The sequence below is a fragment of the Neolamprologus multifasciatus genome, chromosome 7 (assembly GCF_963576455.1).
Source record: "Neolamprologus multifasciatus chromosome 7, fNeoMul1.2, whole genome shotgun sequence".
Classification (NCBI taxonomy): Eukaryota; Metazoa; Chordata; class Actinopteri; order Cichliformes; family Cichlidae; genus Neolamprologus; species Neolamprologus multifasciatus.
The window spans coordinates 60,934,362-60,956,441 of NC_140445.1; the positions used below are offsets into that span (position 1 = coordinate 60,934,362).

At 37.8% G+C, this 22,080-nt stretch overlaps 1 protein-coding gene across 2 annotated transcripts in view; it reads left to right on the plus strand.

Annotated features, from left to right (window-relative positions):
- Positions 1-4,934: 4,934 nt before the first annotated feature.
- pdhx (pyruvate dehydrogenase complex component X) overlaps positions 4,935-22,080 on the plus strand; it is a 30,211-nt gene continuing 13,065 nt past the window's right edge. Inside the window, exons 1-5 of one of the 2 annotated variants that reach the window (XM_085164802.1) lie at positions 4,935-5,110; positions 7,544-7,627; positions 10,206-10,306; positions 14,892-15,100; positions 16,324-16,422. In XM_085164802.1, the coding sequence (XP_085020928.1) occupies positions 4,975-5,110; positions 7,544-7,627; positions 10,206-10,306; positions 14,892-15,100; positions 16,324-16,422 (629 nt within the window). In that variant the 5' untranslated portion in view covers positions 4,935-4,974. Of the gene's footprint in view, positions 5,111-5,140; positions 5,255-7,543; positions 7,628-10,205; positions 10,307-14,891; positions 15,101-16,323; positions 16,423-22,080 lie in introns of those variants that run through there. The other variant, XM_085164803.1, reaches the window with a different exon arrangement.

Sequence of the window (22,080 nt, forward strand, 5' to 3'; positions counted from 1 at the left end):
TTACAATGTGACAATATGGTTTGTACTATTTCATACTTTACATCCATTGAACTGTCCAGAAAGTGTGTAAATGTTTGTTGATATTACAAATAAAGCTTGTAACTGTTTTTATTTTATAAAACTCTTTATTTTCATGAATCCCATGTGTAAGATCTGAATGTAAATTAAGAAACTGAAATCCATCCATCCATTTTTTTAACTGCTTATTCAGTTCAGGGTGTCAGGGACTGGAGCCTGTCCCAGCTGTCATTAGGCGAGAGCAGATACTCTGGACAATCACACTCGCATTCACACCTACGGCCAATTTAGAATCACCAGCTAACGAACATGTCTTTGGACTGCGGTAGGGAAGCCAGAGTGAACCTCGGGAGCACAGGGAAAACAATCAAATTCCAAATATAAGAGCCCCAGGACCCGAGGCTTAATTCAAGAATTTTAGTTATATGAATCAGCATTAGTCACTTGCAATTAATTTCGCATTTGGCTTCAGTCTAATATGCAAACTGCAGCTATTCTTGCCCAAACTTGAACAATATTGATGAGCTACAGAGTGCTGTTTAGATCCACAAGTGAAAGCCGTGTTCCCACTAAACCTGTTTCAAGCTTGACTCTGAAAAGCCATGCACTTAAAGATAGTGCTGGTAGTTACTGCTTTATCATGACAGTGTGAAATGCCACACAGTTAATTGTTTGCCACTGTGTGCCGTAGCTGCCAAGCTGGTTCCTGCAGGCAGCAGACAAATGAGAGGGCCTTGATGGCCAGCAAGATAAAGGCAGTGCCAGTAAAACACTGCCCTCTTTGACTTGCATTTGCAACAAGCAAATCCATTGCTAATCTTCAACTTTGATTTATCTGGCTTATGCAAGCCTTCTTTACATATTGATGACTGACACCACGTTCGGTCGTTATCTTTTGCACTTTCGCACTGCGCCGCACCGCATTGTTTTCAGTTTAGTCACTATTCTGTCTCATACGTATGCATCATAAGGCAATAATTGCATGTTGTACGCTGAAAGACAAAACATGGCCTGTTCTTAAAGCATAATTGTCAATAGGTTGTGATCAGAACTGATGGAATGCATGAAAGATAAACAGAACACTCCTTATTGGTGAAAAAACATATCTGAGTAGAGGCGTTGCAAGGATGGGTGAACGAATTAATGTAAAGTGGTACAAACAGAATCTTCCTGATTGGACTCAAATAATAGCTAGTGATTGTCCGATTGTTGTATTACATGAAGCAATGTAATTCAAACTGAAGTGTTTATTCATCAAATCCCATTGTTTGTTTTCAGAGCTATTATCAACAAATCACACTCTATAGTTTCTCTGGAGCTGATCTTGTTACGATCCATACATACATTTGAAATGTATACCAAATCAAACCTACTTGTATTTAAGGCTCGATGTATACAAAGTTAGATTGTACATGATCCTTAAAAAGTAACAGAAAAATGGAAAATGTCAACTATGGTTAAAAGCAGCTTTGTGTTGTAGCATCCGTTGTGAACTTCCTAAAATTTACTTCTAACAAATAAGGCACATAATTAAAGGAAAAAGAAATGATAATGAAATTAATCTGTGCTGTTTATGTGACAAGAAAATTTCAAAATTAACTAACAAAACTAATGCTTTGGATACTCATGGCGAAAGTCCAACTGTCAAGCAAACACCAAGGCAGATATTGAATTGTGTATTATGTAACCATTACTGCATTTGCTCGTGATACCATACCAGCAAGTGGTTTAAGGCAAACTAAGGCTCATTGCACATGAACGCTGATATACTGTATTACAAAGAGATGAATTAAGAAATTAATGAATGTAATGACCAGAAGCACAGGCATACATCAACAGCTCACATTTAGCCTTAGTTTGACTTTGTAATAATATTAAGCATATTATATCACTGCTGTGAGCTGTGATAAGACAAGACTTTGATGTGAGTCGCTGAAGATGATTGAGCAGTTATGCAAATGTTAGACTCACGTAACCTCTGCAAACATGAGCGTGATTTTCCTAACAGACCACTGCCCAGTGACCACAAATCGTAGCTTTACATACTTCTGATACTGTGACACGAATAGTGCTGCATGTGACCGAAATGGCTCCCAGAAGCAAGCTGCACGTATGACAAGACAGCATATCTGACGAATTCAAGAGAGCACCGTTAAACCAGCGTGACATGTATTTACAGGACTTGATTCTAAGTCATCGAGTGCTGGTAACGAAAGCATTCATGCAAACATGCGCCCAAACCGGTTGTAACAGATCTGGGAAGGAAGAAAAAACACATTTGCACCTGAGGAGATATTTAATCCATGTGCCTCACTTTAGCACTTTGAATTCTTGTGTGAGTTTTTTCTTTGTTTTTTGTTTTTTTACAGACATGCTATTATAATAAGAACAGTCCAGACAATTGTCTAGGAAGATGACAAACTCTAATTATCTAGTGGCCTCCTTGTTCTGATTTATTAGACAATGGCTGCCTTTGTTTGGCCAAAAAGCATATGCAATACCTCCCCACGAGTACCTTTATCTCTCATAGTTACAAAATGATTTTCTGATTTGAATAAACCAAGCAAAGGGTATTTTATTATTTAAAAGGGAGAGCATTAATTCAATCAGATAGATGCAAGAGGAAGAACAGGGAAGTGATAAAAGATAGCCTAAGCATGGGCATGAAGACAGCAAGATGTGATTTTATGTCTGCATCCAATGCCAATAAGTGGGGCTATTGTGTTCTCTCAGTGGATACACTGGCTCAGCTTATCTGGGCCCCTTATCATTTTTGTCTCATACTCAAATGGACCTGTGAGGCGTCCAACCCAACACTGAGTTGGACAGATTAGTGCTCTGTTACGGATGCAGCTTTGCTTTTTGGGGTTATGGGGAGGTCAATCTAGCATTTTATTACCCAAAAATGACACACTAGATCATAGTCTTATGATAGGGAAGGAAAGTAGCATTGAAAGTACTTGTGAAATTAAGTATTTTGGTTTTTCTTCTGCATTTGCATTAAACAAAAAATTATTCTGAAATGACCTTTGTTCATATTTTTTTGCTGTAACCAAAAACATAAGTATTCATGAAAATGCACAAATTATTTGTTTCCAGTATGTTACGGAGCCAGTTTCCTTTGAAGATGTTGGAGTTCCCATCAATGTTGATTTCCTTGTTTGCATTTGACAATTAAAGCTGTAATTTCCTTGTTTCAAAAAAACAAAAAAAAACAAAAAGGGATTTGCCTCACTGCAAGATCTTTCCTGGTTCAAAATGTGTTGCATGCATGCTCTCTCTGTGCCTGTGTGGGTTTTCTCTTCCTCCCACAATCTAAAGGCATGTGCATGTCAGGTTGTGATACACTGACCTCTCCAGCGTGCAGACCCTGAATTGGGATTCAGCCAAGGAACGACTGAAGACACACGGACTAAATACACACAGGAGGATAATGAGGGAAACGGAAACACATGGGGAAACAGCTGACACACATGAACATAACAACATCACAAGGGGAGAGTAAAACTAAAAACATTGAACATAGGAACACAGGACCCCTTCAAAATAAAACAGGAAACATAATGAGACGCAGACGTGACAACATGAACTTGACAATGTAAGACACAGACATGAAACACATGAAGGGCAAGGGAGACTTAACAGGGGTTGGAAGACACAAGGGGAGTCTAATAACAAATGAAATAGAAAAACTAATGAGCTTAACCATATACTATAAACATCAAAATAAACTAAAACTCAAAACACTGGGTCATAAGACCCAGGATTGTGACATACAGTCCTTCAAGTACCTCTGTGTCCACATCCCCTCAGATCTGACATGGCCTGCCCACATTCAGGTCCAGTACAAAAAGGCTAGGCAGCGCCTGTACCACCTACGACAACTGAGGAAGTTCAGGGTCTCTCCAGAGATCCTCAGGACTTTCTATACAGGCGCTGTGGAGAGCATCCTCACACAGAACATCATGTCCTGGTATGCGAACAGCTGTGTCAAGGACAAAAACAAACATTCCCATATCATGCCTGATCCTTCTGACTTCTTTGCGGCACAACTTTAACACCACACTCACACAATGTACATGCCCAAATTTTAAAATTGTAAATTTCCAGATTGTTTTATTCTATTTAACTTGTATGCAATTCACTCACTTATTGCACACAATGTCCTCTTTGTATATATCTACTTACTTTACTTACTTTCGTGGAGCATATCAGGTTTCACTGTGCGTTATACTTGTATAACTATGTGCGTGACAAAAAAAAGGGATCTCGAATCTTGAATAAGCAGAATAAAAATGGATAAAGAAACATTTTGAATTATATGTCCTTATGTATCTTTGAATGTATGTTGGTAATATGTGTGCAATTTACAATGCATTCATTACAAACATTCTTGTCTAAAAGTCTCTGAGTTACAGAGAGAAATACATAACCAACAGCACACTCTTCCATAATGACAACACTTGTTTTTATAGATAAATTAATAAATGGTTTTGTTGTGGTAACGGGAAAGAATTTGTTCTTCTCAAAGTCTGGCTCCGCCTACATAGCTCTCCTCTTCGATATAGTACGAACAACAACAGCAGTTCAGCACGAGCATCGACCCTTTTCATCCTTTAACAAAGTACCTTCACAGCAGAGGGCAGTAGTTCACTGAGTCTATTTAAAAGCGACAGAACTACATTGTAAAGGCACTTGAAGGACCAATATAGGTAAGACTCTTGTTGCCTGATCGTTAATGTCTACACGAGCTTATAATACATTTATCACCGGGGTAAACGTGTTTTTTTTCATTAGTCCAGTGTTTGCGTTTAAAACATTTTCTGTGCTTCATGTTTTTCTTTTAAAAATACAGATTTTATGGCAGAAAACGGCTCTGTCCTTCTTCACCCCACCCCCTCCTTTTTTGTCGTCAGGCATCTGTATGGACACGTCTCGCCGACGGAGGACGATAACATGGCGGCCTCCTTGCGTTTGGGTCGTCAGGGAATGTTATTTGGCCTCAGACTGAATAATTTTAATAAATGTTTAAGGTCGACACACCAATGGCAAGACCAAGTCAGACACTTCTTTCAGTCACCATGGTTACTCGGTAAGTGTTGACAGTTACCAGGTAAATGGCCGTTGCCCTTTCTGTGCTGACAATCGCTGGCATTTGCAATCGTCACTACCCTTTAGTGGTGCAACGTTACTTTGCTCTCGTTTTGTCAGGGCGTGACAAATAGCAGCGTTGTTGGTAAGTGAGAGTATTGGCATGAGTGTTAAGCGAAAAATGTAATGGTTATTTTTTGCAGTTAACTGTATGGAAAGCTGCTAATGCCGCTTTCTAAATCACTTGGATTATCTTGCATGTCTCCAACCAGTCTTGTTTCTCTCCCTGTAAGCCAACTTGCGCCATCAAAGCTGTCACATTTGTAGCAGTATCATTAAATGTTAAAAAAAAAAAAAAGAGTATTAGCTCCAAAAAGCTAACAGTGAAGCGGCAAGGAGGAGAAAGAGTGATGGTAGATGAGTTTAAACACGTAGGGTCAAACAACAAAAGCAATGAACAGTGTATAAGAGAGGTGAAGAGAGTGTAGGCAGGGTGGAGTTGAGTGTCAGACGTGATAGTAGAAAGAGTGAAAGGCAAGGTTTACATGATGGCAGCCAGACCTGCTGTGATTTAAGGTCTGGAGACAGTGACACTGACTAAAAGACAGGAAGCAGATTTGGAGATGCTAAGATTTCCATTGGGAGTGCAAAAAATGGACAAGATTGACACTCAGTATATCAGAGCCCAGATTGAGCGCTTTAAGTTAAAGAGGCGAGACTGAGAGGGTTTGGATATGTTCAAAGAAAGAATCATGGATATGTTCGGCAAAAGGTATTGAATATGGAGCTGCTTGGCAGGAGGAAAAGAGGAAAGACCACAGAGGATGTAGTGAAGTAGAAGATGCAGATGGTTGGTGTGACAAAAGAGGACGTTGGGGATAGGGTGCTACAGAGGCACATCTGTTGCCGTGACTCATAAAGTGTTCCAAAAAAGTTCCAAGAGTGTAAATGTGGTGTATCAGAACTTTATTTAAAGGGATCTTATTGAGAAACCTTAAACTAGCTCCTCCAGGATGATGGTGCTTTAGGGCATTGGCACTTCACTATTTGCAGATTTGAAGAGATGCACTGAAGCTGTTCTGGTGGAACTTGTTGTGCCCATTTGCCCATGATTCCTGCGCTTAATTTTTTTCCCCGTTGTGACATGTAAACATGTCAGTAATGAAAATAAAATGTTCAGTCCCAAATCCAGTGTATGTGAATTTGAAAAGTTACACAGATGTCATTCTTTGTCAATGAATCTCATTCAGAAATAAAACTGCCCAGTAAATGTTTTGGGACTTTAAGCATGAAGAAGATAAAATGTAAACAGACAGATTTTCTGTTTTTGAGTACTGAAACAACACGCATGCCATATAAATACACAACTCTTCCTTACACATCTCCGAAGGTTGATTCTGTTCATCTGGACGTCCAGATAAACAGAATCAACCTTTGGAGATTTACTTACCTGGATGATTGAGCGTGCATCAAGATCTTCCTTACACACTGAAGTTTTGCACCACTGCTGAACATACAGCAGGTGGCAGCAGCACACAGTTTGGCCAGAGACCTTGCAACATGAAACAAAGGCCATGTTACAATAAATAAAAACTAACACACCAAGAATTTGAATAATTGAATCCCCAAATTATTTAAATTTTTCATTTCTCTTTTAAATTAAATGTATATAAATTTATAGTTATATAACTGACTAACACTTTTATTATGTAAGATTAATTTAAAGTGTGGAGTCAAATGGAAAGAGCTTTTTTTTCTTAGTTTTTGTTTTTGTTTTACCTGTTTGGGTTAATCTTGTTTACTGCTAACAGAAACTTTTTTTTAATATATGTATCATGCATTAAAAAATTATATTATAAATGACTGTAATATGTGTGTTGTTCAGTGACCATAAAGAATGTGTAAAACAAAGGGCTATTCATTTTACGTTGTACCGTGTTTGAGCTCTAAACCTTATTTTTGTTGCTTTCAGCTTTACTACCATATGTAGTAAAGCCGTTATCTTGAATTTATGTTTTCTTCTGGCAGCCTGAAGCTCTAGTGTGAACTCTGGCCTTCTGTGTGACTACAGATGGTGACAGTTGGGGACCACAAATGCCTTTGCATCTTCTGGTGCAGTGTCATCCAGGAGCACAGTTGTATAAGTGACATTGCAACATTTTCATGGTACCGCTGTCTCTTGTGCTCTGCTGCAAGTTGAACATACGGACCCCCAAGGGCTTTATTCGAACTATTCAGTGCTACTTCTGAGTATGTTACTTGATGCATTTTGACATTCAAATATTTTAGATGAAATTGCAAAACCTTACTGGAAGGGCTATTTTTTTCCTATTCTGAAAGAAAGGGGGGATTTTTGTTTTAAATTTAAACCTAATGTAACCCTTGACATTATGTGCCGTCGTAAATCATATGGTATTTTCTTTCTCTCCTCTAGGCGTCAGTCCACTCAAAGTGCAGATGCCCGCACTCTCTCCTACCATGGAGGAGGGAAACATAGTCAAATGGCTGAAGAAGGAAGGTAAAGAAAGCACGTTGACAGAAGACTTTATTAGAAAATTTAACAGACACTCATCACACATTTGTACTGAGCTTCTTTGACAGATTTTAAACCTCTTTGCGTTTTAATATGTTATCCAAAGGGACAGATGCTTCACTTTTCTTGTACTTGTAATATCCTCCCCTGTAGTGCTCAGTTGGTTTCCAAATATATTCAGTTCTTTAAGTAACAGAGAGAGGCCTGAGAAATGGGTCACCTGAGGGCCTCTGGTGGCTAATTGGCTCAAGGACCATGGCAGTCATTATCAGTCACTGTTTAGCAACTCTGCATAGCCAGGATCCTTAGCTGCACACTCATTTATCAAGAGGCCAGATGCTGAATTCTGATTGGCTTCTCTGCTGTGTTGCTATGTGCTGTGACTTGAGGTTAGATTTGAGTTCGTTTGTGTGTGAGTGAATAAGAAAGGTGGGGAAAAACCAGATGAATTATTTGAGAAAATATATCTACACTACTACTTTCTTGCTTTTTTAAAAATTAGTTTATGGGAGACTGATTAAAAGCACTCAATTTGCATAAGATAATATGTTCAATTAATCAACTGCTGCTTGAACTGGTATTTGAACAGGATCTACCTGAAAGAGTCAAATGAATCCTTTTATCATTTTTTTTTTCAGCAAAAACATCGAAACAGTAGTGAGAAGGTTCAGTTTAGGGGAATTTATTTTTACAGGTATTCTTAAGTGAGCCACAACATTAAAACCATGTCTACTGTATTGTTTACAGTAGTGTGCAGAAATAACAGTGATGTAGACGTCTCCAAAAACTTATTCTCAGACTTTACATAGTTAGGTGCAACAAACTATTAAAGCATGCAAAGATGCATGGATGCACACTATATGAGGTGTGCTATATTTGTACAATTCTAACGAGCTTGAAAGTCAATATTTGGATTTTGAAGGATTCAAAGCCAGCCATTCAAAACAGTGCTAACCACTGCAGCACCATGCTACATTAACCTATATAAATTTGAGAAATCGGATAAGCTGGATTTGTGTACTTTGTTGCCTCTGCATCTCTGACAGTCCTGGTTGTTGTTAATAGATTTTAAGCTTATCCTTCTATATACCATTGTAGCCGGTGAAATATTGCTTAAAAGGTTTAAATTTCTGTGGACTTGGCATAGATGTTTGCTTGATTAGACAGATCAACTAATTGGATTTTGATGATCGAGGATCACACTCACTCTGTTCATAACTCTAGAATAAAGTCCTAATTATGACAGTACACAGTGTTTAACAGGGTAAATGATTAGGCGATTACATTTATATCTAAGAGGTCAAATTGACTATGACATCATAATGTCCTGAAAAAAACATGGTGAAACTTGAATGGTGGTAGATGAATTCTTCAGCAAGGCACAAGGCTAGTTTTGTCATCATGTCCATTGCACTCGAGTAGAGTAAAGGTGAAAATGCCCAGGGTCACCTTTTTTAATCTTTATTTCTGCACATTGCACCTCACCCCAGGGGTCATGTGGTGTTAAAACCTCATACCAATCCAATCTGCATTAACTCTCAGGGGCTTCCAAGATCAATACTCCCTCTGCTCTTCCAACCTTTCCCCCATTTCTTTCCACCTAAAATTTCCTTAACCTACCCTGTTTTGTTTTTGTTTTGTTTTTTTTCTTCCTACACCCCATCCTACCTGAAATAAACCCTATACATTTAGAAAAGTATTTTCAGTTTTGCAAAATATTTTTTAGGCATCCTGTTTTCAAAATTTGCTACATTGTCATGTTATGTATCATCTCACAGCTGATTAAAATGTGACCAGATATCAAATTTGGGTAACCTTTTTTCAGGCCCCGGCCTTTAGGAAACCAGAGCGCAACACAAAAATAAACTACGTTTTATAAACCTTATCTGTTCCTACCACTTCCTGTTATCACACAGCAAATAAGAAGATTCACTCATATTGATTCTGGTCTTGACTGTGTCCATGAAATTGATTGAAATTGACTGCAAAAGCCGGTTTTCTAAAGAACTGACAACATCAATTTGTTTCTGTCTTAACTGAAATACCATTTAAGTTGCAAAAAATTTGAATTTCTTAAGCATCTAAGCATTACAGAACCAGTGGTTCCTAATTGCTATCCTACTTCTTTGCAAATCAGATGATAATGTATTCCAGCTCTTTCATGAAGTAGACTAGTGAGAACCTACTGGGATAGCCAACGATCTTGCCTTCTATCAGACTTGCTGCATTTTCAGATCTCACATTCTTTCCCATGAAACATTGATTGGTTCTTTCATTTGACATGTAAGCTGGAGGAGAAACTTTTTTTGCATAACCTTTTTGTTCTTTCTGTGGAATTCCTTCATCTTTATGCAACAGATTTGTTCTCTTTGTGTATAAAGTGTGATTCAAAGCGCTACTGATGATTGTGATTCATGCATTCATGATAGAATGAATAAGCTGCACTTCCACAAAGGTCCGAAACACTCTCAGAAAATATAAAATTTGGTGTTGAAATACCAAACAAGTATTTATTTTAATTTATTATCTGAAAGTTCTCAGATGTGTTTGTTTACATCTTCAGGTGAGGCAGTTGCAGCAGGCGATGCCCTTTGCGAGATTGAGACTGACAAGGCTGTGGTTACCATGGAATCTAATGATGACGGCGTCTTGGCAAAGATATTGGTGAGTGAGCAAAAACACACATGGTGCTGTTCTGACAGAGATTATTAGAAATGTGAATTTATTTACAAAGAGCAGGCATTCTTGGGCCTTGGGTACTTTTTTCTTAGATAAGTTATTAAGTGGTCTGAGGATGTGTTTAGATGTGTGTGCAGTTCTTAATGTTATGTTACGGAATCATTTAAATAACGCAGGATATCATCATCTTTCAAGGCTCCTTCATTGATTTTGCTAATTGGCAGTGCTTGTTGAATAGCTTCCTCTTTCCAGTGACAGCAAAGCTTTGACAAGGTGCCTTTACTGGCAAATATTTCTTTCTTTCCATCCCCCAAGTCTGCTAGCTGTTTGAATTTTTAATAGGCTGTCAAAGACCAAGCAATCAGTTGTCTTTCATCAGTACTACACCACATGTTTTTTTTTTTCTCTCTAAGAATGATGAAAATATTTTATCTCTATTGCTTTATTAATACATATTTGTGATTTAATGACTTTGTGCAAGGGGAATCTGAGGTAATTTCCTTATAATTTCAGAAAAAATTGCCTTAATTAAAAAAAAAAAAATTAGGAATAGTGTTTGGGTATTTTCTGTGTATGTTCCTGTAAATGCACAAAAGCCAAAATATTCTTTCATGTCACAAAGAGTGCCTTATGTAATTATTATACAACATGTTCTCTGGCTATGTAATTTTGGACATGCTGAAGTTGTAATGACGCTTGGGAGCAAGAGGGTTCAATAAGGCAATGTGTTTGAAACCACAACAAAAACAAATATGCAGCCAGTTCTCGCAAGCAGATGTACTCACAAATATACACACAGATATACTGACAATTCAGAATATACGATACACTAATTTTTTAGTTAGAAATATATTTATGTTTTCATTTGGTTGCACTTTCACATTCACCTTCTCCATCCTTGTCTTAGCCACTGTGGGGATGAAGTAGTTTCCATAGCAACCATCGAAGAATTGGGGGTAGGGGCTTTAGCTGGCGGAGAAAGATGGTCTACATTAGATAAGCCCCCAAGGTTTCGTTCTCTCAGTCTGTGACAAAGAACATGTATATTGGAAAAACCGGCAGACTTTGGTGCCGTTTCAGAGATTTGTATTTTCCTCTTACATGACAAAAAAATATGTTAAAAAATATGGCACTTTGTCAGGGTCAGAGTGCATTAACGCCTTAGAAGTGTAATTGTGGCTCTCCAAACACACAGTGGGTTTCTAATTCATAGACTACAATAATTACCTGCAGCTGGTGCAATCCTGTACGGACTAAAGCAGACATGAAACTTGTGCACCACAGGGTTTATTTATGGGGGTCAAGTAATGCTATGGCACACTACCAATTTCCAACCATCAGCCATGGATCCTGCTCGTGATATTGAACACTAGCACCGTGGATTACTGCATCTTATTAAGCGCTTACTGCTTTGCTCTACACTGACCCTCGCACTTCAATCCTAAACTCAGTCAAGCGTACAATGACCCATCGACTCGTGAACTAACAAATATTTTTGAAGATAAATTCATGTTGGTCCCCTGCGTTCAGCAAATTGAAATAAAAGAGGCCTTGTCTAGAAATTAATTAAAAGGTGACAGATGGTATTTAAAAGTTGATTAGTTGGTGATTAAGACCAAAAGTAAATTGCAGGAAAGATTTAGAGGAAGATTCATGAATCAATGAATTGATAAGGATGTCCAAACATTCTGCAGCGCTAACCTGTCAAGTTTGTCATTTATCACCCCTCCACTTGTGTGATTTTATGTGAAAGAGCTTAAATTGGACTGTCAGTCTGTTTGATAAGTGAAAGATATAAATGCCATCCTCTTTTTACATTATCTATCATGCTCTATTGATCAGGAGCAAACCTTGCCTTACTAACTAAACAAAACTGTCTCATTTTCTCTGTTTTTGTGTTCCTTTTTTAAGTAAACTGCTCATACACTGTATAATCAGAGGGTCCTTCTGAGCTTTGTGTTCATCTTCTTCTGTACACTGTGTATGCCAGTATAGACTATAACAATTTAAAAACAGACCTGAAATGGTCGTTATCAGGTAACGTATGTAAAACGTCGTACAGGTATAGCATCCAACAACTGTTATTTTGAGATTATTGTCAATAAGCTGTTGAAAGTCTCAAAGGGCTTGTATTGTTGTATAAAAACATTATGTTGAAAGTTAAGCCTCATAAATGGTCTGGTTTTGTAATATCTTTAGCCGTGCTGAAGGTTTCATGAGAGGTCTCTTAAGGGCTCTATGTAAAATTTATACCTTTTTTTTCACTGGGCAGTAAGAATAGTCAGTGTCTGCAAATCCTAAATTGCTGCACCATTGTAAGCTGTAGACATTGTCACGTGCTTCACTTTTTTCGCAGATAGCCTACTTTGTTTTTTACACAGTTGCCATGCAAAAGAGAACTAAAACGAAGAAAAATAGCCTGGATAATAAAACTTGATTTGTGATATTGGGGATAAAACATATAGATGTGAGTGCACTCTCACAGCTGTGGGAAACCTCCCTGTGGCAATTATGCAATCTCTACTAGTAGAAACTGTCACAGTCGCATTAGATTCAAATGACTTACCTGACAGGCTCTTTAAGCTTCAAATAAGGGTGCAGATTGCAATAAATTTTCCATCTGGGACATGAGAGTTATACAAAGTGATTTATTAAATATGGTTATTCCCAAATGTGGTCTGAAATAAAAATATATGCATGCCTCCAAATATGTGTGATAGAAAAATTAGCCACAAAATAACTGTCCACGCCTGACCACTGCAACTTTCCATACCATCTCTTTGATAAGTCACAACAGCAGTGTTTCTTTGATTGCAGAGATTTGTTGGTCATAAAGATGACATGAGGATATAAAAGCAGCAAAGATTTAGAATTTAACTTGCTTTCAGTGGAGATGGATTTTTTTTCGGTTACCTTAACTGTATGTAGATGAGGTTAGAAACATAATTTGCACTTCCCATAGGTTTTGGTGTTCCGTAACTATTTGATGGCAGTGTTGAGTGCTACACCACCGCAGTGCACGAAGCACCTGTTTATGCAAATATCTATAATGCCTGCTGTGAACATTGCATGTGATTTTTACTTCAAAGATCCACTGAAGTGCTTTGGCAATGGTAGTATTTTATGTGTGTGCGTGCACATGATACACTGTAACACTATTACTGATTATTAGCGCTTGAATGCTATCAGCAGTGCTGGTTGTGTGCTTCTGCATAATGTAAAATTGAAATAAATATTAAGCAGCATTTACTATCACTTAAGAAATTATTTGTGTCGGTTGACATAGGGGAGTTAGTGGACTGGTTACAAAACAGCATTAAATCCATAGCCAACTACCACAGAACTGTTGTACTAGACTGCAAATCTTCACCTGCTGATGTGTTTCAATCTGTTACACACACAAGAATTTTAGGTGGGTTATCCAAATGGATGAATGAATTTGTGTTTCTGTCTTTATACATTATGTTCTGTTATTTGGCCTACACATTGTAAGTTGTGTGTTTTGTTTGCATGGAAAAATCCTTTTCATGATTGAAGATGAATATCTGTGGAAATTTGCAGAACAACATATTTATTGGAAAACCTCTTTACATATTACCTCATCTTTCACCTCCCACTGGCCAGAAAGGGCACTGTGGGGTCAGTAAATATGAAGAATAAGTCACGCATAGGCTTAATGCACACTTATATAATGCCAAAAAAAAAAAAAAAAACATTTTTTAACCTGTCATTTAAGGATTATGTTTTCCTTTAAAACTTTGTTTTAAATGAAACTTTAATGTTTTACCATATGGGGCAGATTAGTAGATGTGAGTTAATGTTACTTTTTTTTCTTCTTAATCCTACTTTGATTTTGCAAGCCTAAAGGAGAGGGGTGGATTATGTTTACAATGTTGTCATTATGATCATAGATTGCATTATTTCATTATTATAATTTTTAATTATTTTCTTTAATGACTATTTATTGTTCATCTTTCTTTTTTGCATTTGGTCAGGTTTTTGTTTTCCCTTAACTTACCTGTGGTCTTGTTGGATATTTAAGTACAACAACATAGGTAGTTCTTCATCCTCCTGATTGTCCTCCTCATCAAATTGTGCTACGTGTTTAGGGGCAGCTCAATAAGGACATATGGTTTGAAATGAGATCCAATGCAGTAGTTGAGCACACTATGTTAAGCTTTGGCCTTTCATTTAGACTGATCAATATGTGAGGAACAACTTACACAGGTGCGGGAGAGTAGGAAAAAGCCTGCTTGGATTTGGATTACTTCATAAGAACATGGTAAATCAATGGTTGACAGCTTTGAAGAGCATAAGACACATCCTCGACGAATCTATTCCAGTAGATGTTGTTGTCACTGAGAAGGTGGCGTCACTTTCAAGGGATCCTCTAATAATTCCTGGCAGGTTCATCTGTTCAGTTACCACAGGTTAAGTGACGAATGTCACTTTCCCACTTTCACCTTCCCTTTATCTATTTCAAAATAGCCCTTCACCTGTGTTCTAGCAGTCTCCGCTGTAATTATGAAATTATTGAACCAATTTTATTAGTACAGCTCTCTCTCTACAGATGGAAGAGGGTAGTCGCAACGTGCGCCTTGGCACTCTCATTGCTGTCATGGTGGAGGAAGGGCAGGACTGGAAACAAGTAGAGATCCCCTCTTCAGATGCTGCACCTCCATCTGAAGCTACACCTGCTACAAAAGCAGCTGCTACCTCGGTTGTGACCTCTTCTGCTCCCGCTCCACCTTCTGCACCAAAACCAGTCACATCAGGACAGTGAGTGTTACTTTCATGTTTTTGTTTTTTTGTTTGTTTGTCAAATGACATCTGTCAAATATTTAGTTTAATAAATCTGATGTAGAGTCTATAGACCTTTATTCACTCTACAGAACAATCCTTTTTAACCCCTATTGACGAGTTTTTCCATGCGCTCAATGTGCTTACACAGTAGGCCATTGTGGTTTCTTGCACTCCAATTTGATGAAAAGTAGATTAAGTGATTCCGTAACCTTAAGATACATAATGAATGAATGAATGAGGTTATCTTTTCTTGTTTAGAGCACATTGTGCTGGTTGGATTGGATTTTGCAGTATCTACCACCATTAAATATGCTGAATGAGATGATCTTTTTCTGTTCACATTTCAGAATGTCCCTATTTACACAATAAGGCAAAGGAACCACTCCCTGACAAACGGAACTTGTTTTGCAAACATTTTTTGCTGAGCACATTCTCATATTCAGATTTGTACTTTGGTAACATCACTGAGGCAGGGCCAAAAGGTCAAGCATGGATATGCTGTGCAGAAGTCTTGTCTAGAGTGGAAAACAACATTGACAGTTAAAGACTTTTTTATGCATTATTTTTTTCAGTATAAATATTTTTAGATGTGAAGATTTTTTTTTTTTTTATTTCACTAAAGTTATCGTGTACATTGTTGCACTAGTTAAGTGAACCATATAACTGACTGTGTCTATAGAGCCCAAACGGTATTATGTATTAGCTGATACATCAGTATTGGCCTTTACAAAATCTGATAAATGAACAAGTAAAAAGTAAAAAAAACAAAACAATATGGACAAAAACATAATTCGGTCATCATATTACTGGTGATCTTCCATAGTTTATCCACCAGATGGGACTCTACAAATTCCCTGTTGGCAGCACACGTCTGTATGCAGAAACAGAACAACCAGCTCTTTTGAGCAGAGCACGCTCAGGGACTCATGAATAACTGGACGTAATAAATGTTAGAGAAATTTCTTTATCTGGTCATGTTTTTGTGCTAGAAACGAAAAAACATTGACTGATATGTCAGAAGAAAGATGTTAAATTACACTAGTCTTTATAGTTAAGCAATGGAGTTCAGTGTCACCACATGGTATTGGGTAAGCTGTCCCATGTAAAACTCATTTGAAGTTTCTCTGCAACTACCTTGAAGCTACCAGATGAGGTCTTTAAAACTACAAGTTTTGCCACTCTCTCGTTTTCTTTTCCAGGTTACGTCTGAGCCCAGCAGCACGACACATTCTGGACACTCATGGTTTGGATCCAAAACTGGCCACACCCACAGGCCCTAGAGGAATAATCACAAAGGAGTAAGTGCCGAAATGACACAAGTTGGGGTTTTTTTTGTTTGTTTGTTTGTTTGTTTGTTTGTTTTTTCACTTAACTGGTTTAACTTTCTTTTGTCTTTTTCTTTTTTTTGCAAGATATATCATGCTTAAGGCAAGCATATGGGATATATACCTTCTTATAATAATAAACATCTGTGCATCAGTTATGCTGGAGGTTGTAAAAAGTGCAAACAAGCTGTCAAGCTTATTTATGTTGGCAAATTTAAGACTTTTTTTTCTTATTTTTGTTGAAGGTTCCAACACTATAGCCTATGACTGAATGTAATGTCATATGTCACATAACACCCTTATGGCTTATGTTTTAATCTTTGACTTACGGTTGTTTGAGTGTTTGCACACAAACCTTGAGATGGCCAATGATTATTATGTTTGCTAAAATCTCTATAGATTCAGATGCTAGACATAATCATATGCAGGTCAGTCTGAAAGGTCAAGAGTTTAAAGCAAAATTATCAGTCTCAGTTGTTGCATGCACTGTACTCTGTTTACGCTGTTAGTGATGTATTAGCTTAAAAAGGATTGTTTGGTATGGTAATCAGTCACCATAATATTGCAGAATCTCTAAAGGAAGGAGATGTTAGAAGAACAGGTCAATGTGGACAGTAATGTTGGAGAAATTTCTCTAACATGGTTTGAAATATCAGGTATTTAAATCTTCATGCAACAGAAAGTGGCAAACAGACAAGGATCTAATGGCTACCTGCTGTCAGTGGGGACTTGATTGAATGCTCTCGTTACCCAACTAACACCCTGCTGAGGGATCTCATTAAGAAACTTCTGTTGCCATAGCAACCCAGTCTCTGGGACACACTGGTGACCATAGAAACACAGACCATATGCTTTCAAGGGTGTGTATGTGTTAGACTGTAAGGGAAGTATGCATGAAGTCTTTTAAACTAAATGCTGTAAAGAATGATTACTCCTAGAACTAGGGTGGGTTTTTCTTTTCTCATAAGATAATCCTTCTTATAATTTCACCACTGTGATTTATGTTAAATGTTTTCAACATGTCACCAATTTTATTAACAAGTGAGTTTAAGGCTGCAAGAAAGCGTAGAAAACCTGTTAGGCACTTGTTTTGTTTTAGCAATCCCATTCTGTACATCTTGATCGCAAACTAAAAATTATATGTAAATGTTTCTTAACAACAAACAAGCAAGTACGATATGCTGTTCTACACTAGGTACATTTAGATATGTATTTTTAATACAAAGCTACATTAATCTTCTAGGTTATAAGCATAAACATGCTGGGTGCTTTGTGTGTCAACATTTCAAGGTTTTAAATTGTTCGATTAGTGATGCAGTTTTAATTATATTTCATGTGGTTGCTCAGAGACCTCTTCTTTAAACCTTCAGCTGGGCTCCAGATTTGCTTGAACGCTTTGGCAGAATATTCACTTGATGAAACTTAAGCTGATCCTCAGAAAGGAAAGGCTAAGGCTGAAAACATATCAAAGGAAGAGCGAGTCTTTTAATTAAAAATTAAAAGGCTAACCATCCCTCTGTTATTGAACAATGTGCTCTTCAAAGAGCAACCAGAAAATCAAAGCAAACAAGCAAAAAGCTACAAATACAAAGCTTTATTTCTAAGGCATTACCTAGCTGGTATCTACTAAAACTCTGCAGGCAAGGCTGTCACTGCCAGGGGTGATACAAAATATTGGTACAGAGGCGTACTATGTTGTTTACTTAGTGATAATATCAGTAAAAGCTTGGGAGGCCCGGCCAGTTTGACTTACCAGACTTACAATTTCCCTACTCATTGTCGTGGGATTTACCAGCTAGGGGAAATGTTTAACAAGTGGTTTCTTTGCTTGTGTTTTTAGCCCTTTACTTCCCACCAGTGACTTGTTTGGTTGGAGCAATATCACAGAAAGGCATATTCCAAGTATTTGGTATATATTTAGGAAATGAATAAATATTTAGGGAGACTAAAACCAAATCTTCTCATATCGCTTTGACATAAGCTTTGTACTTTCTTGAGTAAAAACAGACACAAATTGGCATTCAATTTCAGTGCTAGCCGGCTGTGGCGTAGAACGTAGAGCATGTTGTGTAACTGTCAGAAAGTCGGTGTGTTGGCAATATATTCTGCACGAGTTTCCCGTGATGTATCCATTAAAGCGTGAGTGTGTGAATGTTAGCTTAAAACGCACTTTTTAGAAAAAATTGATTGTGTGTGTGAACAGGTAATTAAGGCGTATAGTAAGAAAGCACTTTGAGTGCTGAAATAGATTAGAAAAGTACTGTGTAAGTACTGGTCAATAATCAATAGCAGAGCTTTAAAACAGAAAGTGTAAAGACAAATGCATTTTTCACCATTTTTTTCACCATTGTCATTAACAACGATTGACTTGTCCAATGCTGTGACAGCTAATTAAAAACCAGCACAAGCTGTGTTTGCTATATTTTCACAACAGGAATATATTAACCCTGTGATAATCCAGGGGAGATATCATTTATGTTCATTTTGATTGCATTAGTGAAAAGAATAGCCAGTAATTCTGAAGCTTTCGCATTGCTGTGCATTTGAAGTATCTTTAGTTTAGGAGGCCTATACTTTTAAATTTAACCCCTTTTTGATCTTGTTAACACCTAGATGTAAATCTACACCATTTTTGTTACACCCCGAATTGTAAACAATATTCTAAACAATAATATTGTTGTTTTATTTCTGAGTTTTGTAGTGGAAATGTGCTGTTTAATGTGTGCTTCTGCACTGATGTTATTTTTAAAGCTGAAAGCATTAAGAAAACGCTAGTCAGACTGCACTACACTACGCTTATTTTTTGTAATACATCATTTTAATTCCCTCTGAATTTAAAAGCATTGATTTATTTTTGTTTGTTTATTTTAAATTCATGATCCCTGCAGTGTGTTCAGACTTGTCTTTTCATGCGTGCATGTGAGTGCTGCTCTGTGCCTTTTTAATATTCTGGTCACCTTCTCCTAGTCTTTCCACAGCTCCTTTTCCTTGGCTGTCAGTAAGGATATAAATGGTTGGTCTGAAAAAGGCATGGCAGAAAGCCACATTAAAAAAAAAAGAAAAAAAAAAAAAGAGGTATCTGCAGTGTCATCTTTTAGTGGCCCCTCCAGGTTGCTGTTGACTTGACTTGAATTTATTCAATAACATAAAGGCTTTATTGATTCTTATATGGGACTTTCATAATACTTTGTGGTATTGAAATTGATAGCCCTCTATAATCAATAAACACTCTCTGTCGTATTTTGTGGTTAGCTGAGGGACTTGCAAGCTGCCCCTTTCCCTCCACAAACACATACTTTTATAGGTAAAAGAAAGGGAGGAGTGAATGTGCCAGACGGAACAAATTGGCAGCTGTGGGGCTTTGGCTATTCCTAGCACTATGCTAGGGGTGAGAGGCAGCTGGTCCAGACAAAAGACCCCTTACATATCCGATGAACTAGAACTAAAGAGCTAGAAACAAGTACACCTGATACCTGCTCCTTCCAGCTCTTACTAGTAGGATCAAAATTATCCAGAGCGGTTTTCTTTGTACTTCCTCTCTTTTATTGCCTTTCTCTTCCCATTTTAGTTCTTACAATAGCAGTGTTTAATATCTTCAATCACTTTCTCTACAACCTTTATGAAACTGTAGGCTGTTAGAGAAAAATTTCCATATCATGCTCAGTGATTGATGTAATTATAGAGTAAAGATTCCGTGTTTAAGGTAATATTATTACCTCAAGTTTCACAAGTTGTCCAATTTAATCGGCTGTCTTGATTGTCTGATATTGCCCACAAAAGCCTTGCTGAACAAACGTATTGAGACTTTTTTCAGTTTTCAGTTTGAAACAGAGCTGCAAGGCCTGTAAATTGGAGGGCTGCTGAAGGCATGTGGCAGGACCTGTGGCCTGGAGACTAATGTGGAACCATTCAGTTTTGACTAAAAGGCCCAAAACAGCAACTTGATTTAAAGCTATATTTATATTTTTTTCATGCTGCCTTTAAATGCCTTCAGTTATTACATGGATTTTATTGTTTGTCCTTTTCAGAATTAAGTTCCTCTTAATTCTAGTTTCTCGTGCTGTAAGCACACAGGTTTTGTAAACCAGGCACTCTAGGAAATGCTATTTGAATAATTGCTTTAGCTTTTGCTTGCTTTAGCACATTAGCCACATGTTGGAAATTTTCATTTCCTGGGTTACCATAGTGACAATTCAATTCAATTCAATTCAATTTTATTTATATAGCGCCAAATCACAACAAATGTCGCCTCAAGGCGCTTCATAGATACAGAGAAAAGCCCAACAATCATATGACCCCCTATGAGCAAGCACTTTGGCGACAGTGGGAAGGAAAAACTCCCTTTTAACAGGAAGAAACCTCCGGCAGAACCAGGCTCAGGGAGGGGCGGCCATCTGCTGCGACCGGTTGGGGTGAGAGAAGGAAGACAGGATAAAGACATGCTGTGGAAGAGAGACAGAGATTAATAACAGATACGATTCAATACAGAGAGGTCTGTTAATACATAGTGAGTGAGAAAGGTGACTGGAAAGGAAAAACTCAATGCATCATGGGAATCCCCCGGCAGCCTACATCTATTGCAGCATAACTAAGGGAGGATTCAGGGTCACCTGGTCCAGCCCTAACTATATGCTTTAGCAAAAAGGAAGGTTTTAAGCCTAATCTTAAAAGTAGAGATAGTGTCTGTCTCCTGAATCCAAACTGGAAGCTGGTTCCACAGAAGAGGGGCCTGAAAACTGAAGGCTCTCCCTCCCATTCTACTTTTAAATACTCTAGGAACAACAAGTAGGCCTGCAGAGCGAGAGCGAAGTGCTCTAATAGGGTGATATGGTACCACAAGGTCATTAAGATAAGATGGGGCCTGATTATTTAAGACCTTGTATGTGAGGAGCAGGATTTTGAATTCAATTCTGGATTTAACAGGAAGCCAATGAAGGGAAGCCAAAACAGGAGAAATATGCTCTCTCTTTCTAGTCCCTGTCAGTACTCTTGCTGCAGCATTTTGGATTAACTGAAGGCTTTTCAGTGAGTTTTTTGGACATCCTGATAATAATGAATTGCAGTAGTCTAGCCTGGAAGTAATAAATGCATGAACTAGTTTTTCAGCGTCACTCTGAGACAGGATATTTCTAATTTTAGAGATGTTGCGCAAATGGAAGAAAGCAGTCTTACATATTTGTTTAATATGTGCGTTGAAGGACATATCCTGGTCAAAAATGACTCCAAGGTTCCTCACAGTGTTACTGGAGGCCAAGGTAATGCCATCCAGAGTAAGAATCTGGTTAGATACCATATTTCTAAGCTTTTCAGCGCCGAGTACAATGACCTCAGTTTTATCTGAGTTAAGAAGCAGAAAGTTAGTGGCCATCCAAGTCTTTATGTCTTTAAGACATTCCTGCAGTTTAACTAATTGGTGTGTGTTATCTGGCTTCATGGACAGATAGAGCTGGGTGTCATCTGCATAGCAGTGAAAATGTATGCTATGTCTTCTAATGATGCTGCCTAGGGGAAGCATGTATAATGTAAACAGAATTGGTCCTAGCACCGAACCCTGTGGAACTCCATAATTAACCTCAGTGTGTGAAGAGGACTCTCCATTTACATGCACAAATTGGAGTCTATTAGATAGAT